This window comes from Cantharellus anzutake, assembly GCF_015039405.1.
Source record: "Cantharellus anzutake strain C23 chromosome Unknown EI90scaffold_50, whole genome shotgun sequence".
Classification (NCBI taxonomy): Eukaryota; Fungi; Basidiomycota; class Agaricomycetes; order Cantharellales; family Hydnaceae; genus Cantharellus; species Cantharellus anzutake.
The window spans coordinates 98,702-111,279 of NW_024067000.1; the positions used below are offsets into that span (position 1 = coordinate 98,702).

At 47.7% G+C, this 12,578-nt stretch overlaps 1 protein-coding gene and 1 non-coding gene across 2 annotated transcripts; one reads left to right on the forward strand and one right to left on the reverse strand.

The window, feature by feature from the left end:
• The first annotated feature begins 6,037 nt into the window (after positions 1-6,037).
• On the forward strand, positions 6,038-6,111 carry EI90DRAFT_t198. The gene has a single exon. It is a non-coding gene; the product is annotated as a tRNA-Met (tRNA).
• Positions 6,112-10,762: 4,651 nt separating this feature from the next.
• EI90DRAFT_2931402 (uncharacterized protein) lies at positions 10,763-11,041 on the reverse strand (the record flags this gene model as incomplete). The annotated part of the gene is made up of 1 exon (XM_039055055.1): positions 10,763-11,041. The coding sequence occupies one exon, from the start codon at positions 11,039-11,041 to the stop codon at positions 10,763-10,765; it is 279 nt and encodes a 92-aa protein (XP_038912389.1).
• Between the last annotated feature and the right edge of the window lie 1,537 nt (positions 11,042-12,578).

The window sequence follows — 12,578 nt, forward strand, 5'->3', positions numbered from 1 at the left end:
GCGCCGCATGATCTGTGCACCGCATGCTCCGGTCCCCAGATCCTACCTTCATGTGACTTCTGGGTATCCCCGGAAGTTTTCGCCATATCGGGCCACTGTGGGAAAGTGAGAAGTGAACCTTCTTCTCACTTTCTTACCCACAGTAGGTTGTGCCTTAGGATAGGCTGTTTACACACAGGGCTGTGGGCTATAGAGAGAGGGGTCATGGGGACCCGGGGTCCATCCCCTGACAGATATGGACCATGCAGATGAGGTCCGGCGATATAGTGTCCATTTTGGCTCCACTGTCAAATAGCATGTAGGCTTTTACACCTGCTATTTTTATATGAGCTGTCAGCATTCTCTTTGTTGAGAGCAGTCTGTTTGCAGGGTATTTTCCCATGTCTTTCGAGATGCGTAATTTCGCATCAAACAAGGGGGTCTGGGTTTTGATGGGCTTTTGGTCCTTCTTCCCTTTTTCCTTGTTTTCCTTGGGTACTTGGGTGTATTTCCCCAAGGCGTCTTTTCTTGGTGCTTCCACCAAGGCTTTGGCAACTTTTTCGTCTGCTGTGTTTTCTGACTGGCATGCTACAGCCAGTTTGATTTTATAATTTATGTCATCGTAATCAACGACTGACATCGGGCCCATTCTTATGGTTCCAACGTTGACTTCCTCACCCTCTGAGTCAGGTGAGTATTGAGGTCCTTTGTATGGGTCCTCTACTTCGAAGCTTGATGCTCCGGAGTTACCAGAGTTGTTCTCTGGTTTTTTGTCTGATGAGTCTTCCGACTCCTCTTCTGATGTGTTCGCAATCTCCATGGCAGCTATGTGCCTTGGTTTTTCGTCGCTTGTTGCATTGTGTCTTGGGCAATTTTTTGTTTGCCCTATTTTGCTGCATTTGCTGCAAATTGGAACTGACTTTTGGTCAGTTTTCCTCGAGTTTTTCGAGGATGTGTCCTCTTTCCATCTGGATTTTGGCTCTTCAGCCTTCTTTCCTGATGGGAGGGTTCTACTGTGGCTCATGGTTGCCGTGGTAGTTGTTTGGGTATGATATCCCGATTTGTAGGCTGAAGACATCTTCAGCCCATTGATTATCTTGTCTACATGAGATATTGCTTTTAATATCTCCTCATTTGAGGAGAAGTCCACTCTGATTCTGTCATGAGCGATCATTTCCCTCTTCCATTCAAGGGGAATGTAGTTTAGGAACCTGGCATTGAAGGACACCTGGTCTGGTGGCATCACCATCTGGGATGCTGCTTTAGACAGTTCTAGGTAGAACTGGTTTAGGCCTTTTTCTGCTTCATATTTAACGTTGTGGTACTTCTTTGTCACATTCAATGTGGCAGAGGCTTTAATGAAGGTTCTCATCAATATGTTGAGAACTTCGAGGAACATGCCCTTGTCTCCTCTCAGGAGGGTTTCGTCTCGGAGTCTTATTCCAAGGTCGAACGCAGGTCCCCCTAATCCGTGAATCAAGCAGTCCAGATGGACTTCATTGAATTGGGGGCCTTTGCATCCTCGTGAGGTGAGGACTCCCAGTACCTGAACTTCTATCCAACGTGATCGACAGCTGACAATCAGCACCTGTTGATTTTTCACCAATCCTTTCGGTACAGACAGGTTGTGTAGTAGAGCACAGATGGCACCTGGTTTCAATTTTAGCTCATGATTAGGTGCTTCTGTGCACACCACAAGTGCCAAGTAGTCTGGGGATGCAACAATGTGAGAATCATTCAGTGTCCCATCATCATCAACGATGAATTGTAGCTAAAGTGAATGGCTGGAGGACCGGGGATTGAGTGACAGCACTAACTGAATTAGAATGCAATCACTGACATAAAGGACCAGGCAATCATTGCAGTAATGTTTCATTAAACTTGTCAACCAATGCATTGAGGGGAGTAAGGAAAGCCTGTCGGACAGCAGTCAGGGGGTCTGACAAAATGTGAAATGGGAAGAGGAAATTTTGTACCACATGCAAGGATGGCCTGAAGGTAGACTTGCAGGGAAGGCAACTGAGTTGCCTGGTGGAAGTGGGGGTGCACTTGCAGACATTGGAGCTGTCCGGAGACCTTCAGGGTTCCATACTTAGGGAGGCATAGGTAATATATTGAAATGAGGGAGTGGTGACCATTGGGGGAGTGAGGGGATTGCGGAATCTGGAGGCTCCGAGGTTAGTGATGAAGGAGTGGAGGCAATCCAGAAGGACCAGAGGTGGTGGAGGGTGATGGCCATGGATGGATATGACACAGCACGGATCATGAGTTGCACCAAAACTGACATGATAGATGGCAGCAATTTCATTGGACACTCCCGGATCTTGATTGCATGGAGATGTCTTGCAGATGGGGTTGGAACTGTGCAAAATCTTGGAAGTTTCGAAATAAAGGATTGTTCGCCATGAATTCTTGATGGATAGCATCCACAGTGCAAGGTGGGACATTAGATTGTAAAATGGCAGGAGTAGCTCCCAACAGATCATATAAAAACCAATTGATGGGATGACCCAATCTTTGACTCAGAAAGATATGATGATATGTGCGACCAGTGATACACAGAGAATAAGGACCTACCCTGAACATTTGAGGTCAGAGTGTCATATCCATGCATACCCGACCCCAACCCGACTTCCGGACCTCCACCCTCTCCACCTCTGGAGTCATACCCTACCGCTGCCGTTCCGATACTCACCTTCGGTCCTGGCAACACACCTCCTTCTACCCCCCACACCACCTCTACTCCTCCCTTCCTCTCCTACCCTATCTCCATCTGCTCTGATACTCACCTCGGACCGAACACCGCCCCTCTCGCCACCCTCCTACTACTCCTCCTCCTCCTCCTCCTCCGCTCCCCCTTCACAACACCTCCACCCTCCTGTCATCCTCCTACACTTCCCCCGTCCGCTCCGATACTCACCTTCGGACCTGACAACTCTCCTTTCTGCCACTCCCTCTTCCTTACCTTTCCCCTCTCTCCTCCCTCTGGTACTCCTCCGCCACCCTTCCGCCAAGTTACGACCTTCCACTGCTGTCCCGTACTTCCTACTCAGACACTGCTCGTACCTTCGCTCCGAGCCTCCGTCATAGTCCCGACCTCGGACTTTGACTCCACCTCGGTCTTAGTCCATTGCATTGGTGACCTCATACTACGTAAACACCATTGCCAATATCCCTCGGACTTTCAACCCCACCTCCATAACCTCCATAAGCTCCGCAACCCCCGAGCTTCGCGGATTGCCTTCGGCACTTTCGCTGCTTGTAATGTATCTCTCGCGTTTACCCCTCATCCCTATTTGGACTACTGCTTCTTCCCATTCTAGCCAGTTAGTCATCACCCCCACTTCTCCTCATCCTCCTGCCCCTCTGGGCCTTGCCCTCCCTACCTCCTTTCAGACATATCACAGGTCCTACCTTATGACCTTCGGTACCGCTCCACTTCTTCTACCCTTTGTTCCTGTTCGGACGTCTTCGTTCCGATTCGGTTCCCCTTTGTTTCCTTGTGCTTTTGCCCCCTCCATTATATATATCGGCGCTTGTACATACTCATTTTGGTTCAGTCCGAAATCGACCTGAAATGCCCCCTAGAGACTTCCTGCTCACCTACTGTGAAATTAAGGACCAAATGGACAAACAGCAATGGCACAGCACTCCGCTTGAGTCGCTGAGGCCAAGGTCCCTCCACGCTAAGTCTCCGATTCCACTCCGGAGTCGTCTGTATCAGCCCCATTCTAACACAGAGTGTGAAAGAGAAGGAGTGTCATACCTTGAAAGGAATGAAATTCTCCAGATACAGCTTGTGCACTCAGATTGAACAAATAGTTCAATGCTTGGGATGCATTCCCTGCATTGGTGGGTGAGGTGCTGATGAAAGAAGCTAGACAGGGGGGTAATGGTGGAAGGCATGGAAGACATTTGGTGCCACGGCAGCAACACCAATCCACACTTTTGGATTCCAAAAGTACAGTGCCACACCATCCACATGGGGTGGATCGCCATTGGAAGTGGTCGGACATAGGGACAATTGGGTGAAATAAGCCCAATATTGGTTGTTGGAGAGTATTGTGCTTGTGAAATTGTGTTAGAGTGTTAGAAAGGGGTGAATGTGCATTAAGAAGTATGTATGTTGATCTGGAGGAAAGAGCAGTAGAATGAGGATTTCTGGCCATTGGATGTCAAACAGGAGAAAGAACGGCAATCGCACTTGCCATCGGAAAAGACTGAGAAAGGAAGATGTATTACAGGCTTGAAGTTTCCAAAGCTCAAAGTCCAATTAAAAAGTCCGATTAGATGAGAACACACAATGGTGAGATACTATGCTCAGTTGGATGAAGGTCAGAAAGAAAGTGATGGATGAGTGAATAGAGTGGGAGGGACCGATTCATGTCTCTGCCATAGCAGTGAGTCCGTGGAACCCTCTGCTGTGCAGAAACACCCAGAATGGTTACAGTGTGTAGGGGCATTGTCATATCCATCCCCGGCCATCGACTTCCGATCCCTCCGATCCCTCCGGTCTACCCCCGCTCCTTCTCCACTAACCTCGGAGCCTCCGTATTCTGCAACTCCCTCGGTACCCCTCAATGGTCACCACCCCCTCCTTTCAATTTATTACCTATGCCTCCCTAAGTACAGAGCCCTGAAGGCTTCCGGACAGCTCCGATGTCCGCTAGCGCACTCCTGCCTCCGCTGGACAATACACTTGCTTGCCCTGCAAAGCCCACCTTCGGGCCTATCCCTCCTTTCCGTTTCTGGGTTATCGCCTGCCTTTCCACTAACCCCGTAACCCGACTTGTCGGTAATATTCAATCAGCTAATGTCTAACCCCGTTAGCTCCGCTCTGCCATTTTTGGACCTGCCCTCACTGTAACTATATATATACTTAACTTGTACATAGGTTACACTCCAGTAATAAAATCGACTAGAGTTTACCCTCTTCAGTTCTGGTGGCCAGTTAGTAAGTTAGGGCATGGACGTGTTTACTAGGCACAGCGCTCCTGGCATAAGTCACTGAGGCTGAAGCCCTCCTTCATGGAGACACTCCTTCATCTCAACCTGGTCTCTGACAGGCATTTGAAATCTTTGTAATAGCAGCGAGTCCCAAAAACTCCCTGCGTTTCAAAAAGATCGAAATGCCTGCAAGTGCACACCCTAGGAGAGCATTGATGAGAGAGCCAGTAACTCAGGTGTGTGGATCATTCATGTGATGTGGTCATGGATGTATAAATCAAGCATGTGATGAGAAAAGGAATCAGGCAAAGGCCCCCAAGCACCAGCGATGCACCTCAATGGTGACTGGAGGAGTGAGCCTGAGTAAAACCGATAATTGATGCAGAACAAATGAAAACATGCAATGGACCATGATGTGATGGGAACATATCTGTGTATGAATAGGGAATCAGATGAAGTTAAACAATGACATAAGATACAGGCATGTGTATAAAAGGAGAGGTCATAAGAAGGGGAATGCACAGAGGGTGGAAGTAGCGACATAAGTAGTTCAACAGGGATGAGGTAAGATGAAAGAGCCAATCAGAGCAGTTCAAAACCTGGGTTTGGGGAGAACCAAACCAATCAGATCTCGTAGATGACCCTTGGCAATTATTTATTAGTTAGATATGCACAGACAGACATTCACAAAATCATCAGTTTTTGCCTAAGCTTACATCTGATCTTGCAAGTGTTGCTGCTGAGGTATGGATTGCCTTTATGGTACCCCCTATTTCATGTGTACCATCCAACAGCACACGTATCATCCTGCAATAGTACCAAAAAGCTAGGTCTGACAGTGTCAGGGCTCGGTCCTCACTCAGGGACAGCCTGGCCTCAGGACTGGGTGTGTGTGATGTTCCGGATATCAGGGTGCCGGACCCTGTCCTTAGCTCCTCAAAGGACTTAGCAGGGATTGAGTTGCCAGGTATTATAAGAGGTAACTACAACTTGCCTTAGCAGGGATTGAACTGAACAACACTGGGGTGGAATTGCCCTAAAGACCTGTGCCTTAGTCTCTTAATACTCATACCACTCTCATCACTGTTGAAATAACCACCTCAGCCTAACAGGGCATATGGTGTAATGGCTGTGCACACTGAGTTCATGATCCAGAGGACTGGAGTTTGATTCCCAGTATGTCCAACCTTTAGGTTTTCCTAAAAGACCACATGCAAAAATTCCAACAGTCACACCCCAGAGCACACTGACTCCAAGCTAGGTGGGAGGAGGGGGGGAGACTCTCTGTACATAGTCAAACTACCTAATCCTATATACAACTGACCCTGAATACATCTGCAAGCTTCCAGAAGGTTCCATATGACTCCCTCTGGTCATGTCCCAAGAGAAAAATAAATGAGAAACACAAAAATCACAAGCAACAAAATATAAAACAATAGAAAGTGGCCGCAGAAATCCCAACTTCCATCTCCAGCCCAAACCACTCGGTACAACGGCGCTCCCTTCATGCCTACCAGCTTTCCTAAACCACAGCTATCCAACGAAACAAACCATGTTCAAATTGATGGAGAATTGGGTGAGATAGGGAAAATTGTGGGGAACAACCGGCACATTTCTCAAACTTTCCAACTACATATCCCCATAGTCCCAAATTTGGTAGATCCTCCCGACCAGTCACATCATGAACAATGACTATTTTTCCAAGGTCTGAGGGACACCAGAGACTGTCTGTGCACCCCATTTCCCACACATGCACAATGGACATGTGACATCCAATGCAGCACAACATCTGAAATCCTCATATCTTGATGAGTTCCCAGCCGATCTTCCTTGCGCAATGTGCGTTGGAATCACCTTCACATCCTCTACCATCTGTACTATGGGCTTGTCACGAAATTCCGGCCATCCTTCCGCTGTAGGTTTTCCACTATTTTCCCGCATGTGACACCCGATATTTTGCCTGTTTGGGGTGTCTGTGACCATCACCCCTACAATGCTCCCTTTGTGTCTACCCACTTGCCATAACTATGGCTATCTAATGCAACAGACCATGTCCAAATTGATGGAGAATTCATCAGCAAACTTGGTAGGGAGCTCACAGAGCTCTGTGAGCAAATTGAGTCTTTTTGCTGTGCACCCTCTACACATTGGGTGGAGAAATATTTAAATGATTTTGTTCTCCTAAGGATGCAGAAGTGCAAAGATAATATGTATATACATTTTTGGAAATGCGTGTTAAATGGCTGTCATGACCGACAAATCCCGGGGCTCCGTCAGTGGCGAACCAATGCCGATAGGCGAATCCGCAGACCCGAAACCCCTCCTAACCAGCCCCCAACCCCATGTCTGGCCTCCTGCCTTACTGCGTGAGACTTGGCCAGTAATCAGAACCTAGACCCTGCCGGTATTCCGACCTTACCTCCAGTTCCTGAGCCCTTGGCGCTCCCAGCATTCAGTCATGCCTGCCTTGTCTCCATCCGAACCACACTCATCACTTCCCGCTATGTGGTCACAGCCATGCCCCGCTTCCGTGCATTCCGCACCCTCTGCCCACTCCGCACCCTCTGCCCATCTCTGCACCTTCTGGCCACTTCTGGTTGCCCTTGACACCTCTGGTCAGGTCAACACCTCTGTACCTCTGTTGGCCTTCATGCTGTCCTTGTGTGACAGTGCTGGCAGATCAACCTCTGTTCGCGGACTTGTGTCGGCACCGCACCGACCCCGCTTATTTGCGGACTTGTATCGGCGCTGCGCGCTGACCTCCGCTTTTCCTCTGGCCATTTGTCACTTGGCAGCTTATCATTCATTCTTTGCCGAGTGCCATTTATTGTTTGCTCCCCTGCCAATATTGGCATTTGATCCCCTCTTTATTGGCACTAGGTTATTGATCTCATTCAGTTATTCATCAATAACCCTTGCCACTTATTGTTTATTGATCTGTTCCTTGTTTCCAGTTCCCGGGCTCTTGTCCTTATTTTAGTTTGACAATCCCCGCTTATCTCCGCACCGGACCACGCCGGACTGACCGGCCTTTCTATATTCCCTCTTGCCTATTTATATACCTTGTAAATACTTTTGGGGACCTCAGTCTGAAATCAACTAGAGTACCCCCCTGTCTGGTCTGAGTCTCTCCTTCTGCAAAGGGGGCTTCCCCCCCTCTGAGTCCGTGCTTGCAGAGTCCGCGCTCCTCCTACAGGTCTGCTCCGCTCGCAAGTCTTGTTTGAAGTCCGCTGTGAGTGTCAATCTGTAAATATGGGATCTCCCCCAAACGTCAAGCTCAGGGCACAGCGCTCCACCTGAGTCGCTGAGGCCGCGATCCCACTCTGCTAACCTTGAACAGCGCTTCCGGACGCGCCGCATATTTCCGCCCACGTATCCGCACACATGCGCTCCAACAGACCTCTGCGTCACCTCCGACCTCGACTCAGACAGAACCCAATCCATCTTCTATCCGCTTCCTGACAGTGTTCCGACTCTGACAGTATTCTGACTCCGACAATATTCCGTCTCCGACAATAATCCAGATCTTTGACAATGGCCAGTATCATTACTTGAAAAGCTCTATGGACTCTATGAGCTCACTGATCTCAGGGAGCTCATAGAGCTTTTTGTTTTTAAATAATGGATGCTCTTCACATCTCCATGAAATGTGCTTAGTTATTTTGGCACCAGTAGTGCACAGATAATATGGATATATGTGTGGGTAAAATGGCCATTGTCATTGCTCTGAAAGCTCTATGAGCTCAGTGGGCTCATAGACCTCATATACCTTTTGTGTTTACTAAAATCAGCACCTTATTTGTTTATTGCTATTTACAAAATTTGAGGAAAACTCCAAAATTCAAAAATTTGCACTTTATCTTTCATCTCATTTCTCACTCAAAACTCAACCAATTTTGATGATTCTATGTGAATTGGAAAGCACCAAAGTGTGGCAATGTAACCATGCATGTTATGTAGGGTATAAATCAGTTTTAAAAAAGTGTTCCAAATGAAGTAAATTAAAAATACCACCCAATAATGCAAACAAAAAGCTGATGTATTCTTCAGATATCATCCAAGCCTCTGACACCAAATTTCCCATGGCCAAAAAGCCATAGTTATTTGGCTCACCAAAGCATGGTGGGAGACTTTTTCAACACTGAAACATACATTGCTACATTGCCCCACTTTGGCACTTTCCAATGCACATTGAATTATCAAAAAAGTGATTTTAATTTTTTTCCAATTATTCCTAATTTCCTGAAATATCTCTCCCTAACTTATCCCAACATCTCTGATTTTTCCCCTAATTTCCCCTGATTTTTTGGACATTCTCCTTTTTTAGAAAGTGCCCCAATTTTCTGAATTTTCCTTAATTTTCCCTGACTTTTTCCAAGTTTTTAGAAACCCCCCAGTTCCCCCTCAATTTTCCCCTTCATCCCCCCCTAATTCCCCCTCATTCTCCCCTCCAAATTTCACCCCATTCCCCCCTTTCAATTTTCCCCCCTCATTCCCCCCCCCCCCCCATCCCCCCCTTCAATTTTCCCCTCATTTCCCCCCCCCCCCAATTCCTCCTTAATTTTCTCCTCATTTCCCCCTCATTCCCCCCTCCAAATTTCACCCCATTCCCCCCCTCAATTTTCCCCTCATTCCCCCCCCAATTCCCCCCTCATTCTAACAGAATAACCACTTGCTCTAATGCTAAAGCTCAGTCTCAAGCTAATGTGCAAGAACTATTATATTACCTAGTAGATAGTAGCTATAAGGTAATATACAATGAGTATAAGATATAAGAAATAAAAGGAAGATAACTAACCTCAGTCTCACTATGTGCGTGAGAACTGAGGGAAAAAGAAACTAATTCAAAAGATTGAATATAGTTTGTGGCCTTCATGGATAAGTCCAAAGTGACCAAAATAAGTAAGAAGAAAAGGTGTTGTGACCAAGTAGTCATGCTACATGGGAATGTGGCTGTACGAAAACTCATCTGGCCTCCCATAGCACACAGTTCCTCCAACACATTCCCCCCTTCAATTCCCTCCTCAATTTCCCCCCCATTCCCCTCCCAATTCCTCTCCTCATCCCCCCTCCAAATTTTGTTGGAGGAACCATGTGCTATGGGAGGCCGGACAAGTTTTCGTACAGCCACATTCCCACGCTAGCATGACTACTTAGTCACAACACCTCTTTTATATTATTTCAGACTAACCCATGCCAGGCCACGGGTATATTCATTCATTTTGAATTCATTTCTTTTCCCTCAGTTCTTCATGCATATTAGCTGAGACTGAGGTTAGTTATCACATTCCTTTACTACTATTTCCTTTACAATTGTAACTTACAATATGTATATTACCTTTAGCTTCACACTTCTAGGTAATACAATTTAGTTCTTCATGCATATTAGCTGAGACTGAGCTTCACACTTCTAGTCCAGCTCCGAGATCATAAGTCACTCATCAACAAATTTCCCCCATTTTCTCCCCATTTCCCCCCTTCAATTTTCCCCTCATTCCCCCTCCCATTTCCCCTCCATTTCCCCCCCATTTTCCCACTCATTTTCCCTAAGTAATTTCAGATTAACTGCATTTATATCCCTAAATTTGATCTATATTACCTGCACAGCAGGTCACTCTCCAGTGTTAATATTATGTGAAAACTGACGCTGAATCTGACGTGTTCACCCATTTAGTTGCTGCGTGGTCATCTGATGCAATTGTTAAATTCAATATAATTTCCAGCTTGCTGTTTGATTACTTCAAGCCTTCCCACACTTTCATTGGCTGGAGACATGCGATATATTTTTTCTTTTGTTCTTGTTATTTCCCATCTAGCCATCCATCCTCTGTCCTCTTCATCCTTGCCTTCTTTCCCAGTCTTGCTTAGTTTCTCTATTGAGATTCATTAATCGTTCGTCTTCTTGTTCTAACACCTCACATGGTGTTGTCATGAAGAGGCTGTCTTTGAAGTCTCGCAGCAATCGTACATTTGATCGGCCTTGTGCCCTCGACAATGTCACATATGCATTGAACGGTGTTAGGCTTCCTTTCAGAGGTGTCCCGATGTCTGCCCATAAGTAGTCGATGGTTTGTCCTTGTGCACGATAATCTGTAAATGCATACACGCTATCCATCGTGATCTGGCATCGGTGGACCTTCTTTTTGTCACTGTTTGGCATGAATATGTCGAAAGATCGAAGAATCGGAAATATGGGGATTGTTCCCTCTTCCAACCCTTGGATGCACTTTCCTTGGTATCTATCCAATTTCACCACAATGCACATTGGTGGGTATTTCATGTCTTGAACGCTGTCAATTGCTGTCATTATGATTTCTCGAGGATCTGCCCATATTTTGACGACTTCTCCTCTTGCCTGTCAGGGACGCGTCCAGGGTAGAGGAGGCCCAGGTGAGACGCCCGACACTAGAAGCCTCGCAGGGTGTGGAGCAGGCATGCGTACTGACGGGCCCGGCTCAGGAGGCAGTCCCTGGCCACTTAGACTGAAGTGGGAAAGGGTGTTATTATTATTAAAAGGGAATACTATGTTACTTACCTGAAGTGGAAAAGGGTGAGAAGAAGGCTACTTCTTCGGTTCCCACTTCAGGTATGTTTATATACATGCGGCTTAGGTCACATGACGGGTGCCACGTCATCCTCGCATACAGCTGTAGTCACCCGTGTCCCCGTGGGGGATCCTGAGGGCGTCCGCTGTGAACGCGCGAGCTGGACACAGCGGGGGTCGCCCGAGGCGCCTGGGCTGGGCGTGTCGTGAGCACACTGCAGGTGGGTCAATGGTACATTGATACAAGGAAAGGTCGTCTGTGTAGAATAAAGAGAAAATAAAGAGAAGGTGGAATAAGTAAAGAGGGAGTGGAATGGAGAAAGAAGGAAAGAAAGAAGAAGGGAGGAGGTAGGGGAAGACCGGGTGGCGGGGTGGCGGGGTACCGGGTGAAGTGGGGCCAGGTGGGGCCGGGTCAGGCAGGTGTGCCCTGACATCACCCCCTCCTTAAGCCGCTTTGCCTCGAAGCGGCCAGGTGGTTCTCCCTCTCTCTTCCCGGGGCCTGGGGGTGCATCCTGTGGAATTCCTCGATCCGGTTGGGGGCATGGACTAAGTGGTCCCACTGGAGCCATTGGTTCTCTGAGTTTGGCCAGCCAGCGAACTTCACTAGATACCAGAGTTTCCGGCGTAGCCACTTAGAGTCCAGTACTTTCTCGACTTCATATTCTTCATCTCCATCTACAAGCTCTGGGCCTGGGCGTGGGTCGGTGGGTCGTTCCCTGATGTTGTCCGGGTGGTATGGTCTGACGTTTGTCACGGATACAACTGGGTGGACTCCTTTCTGTCGTGCGGTGAGTTGAAGTTTGATGGCAGCCAGGGAGACGACTTTGACGATCTTGAAGGGGCCAAGCCATTTGTGGTCCAACTTTTTGGTCGGGCGGTCGGTCGTGTAGTTTTGCACGTTGAGCCAGACTTGGTCACCTTCTTGATACTTTGGGGCCGTCTCGCGATCTTGGTCATAGTAGCGGGCCATTTCGTCTGCTGCGTGTTCCAGCGCTGCTTTCGCCTCCTCCTGCATTTTCATCATCCTTGACGAGAATGCATCAGCGGCTTCCACCTCAGACGTGCGTGTGGGTTCTGTCCCCATCCTGGGGTGTTGGCCGGTGTCGAG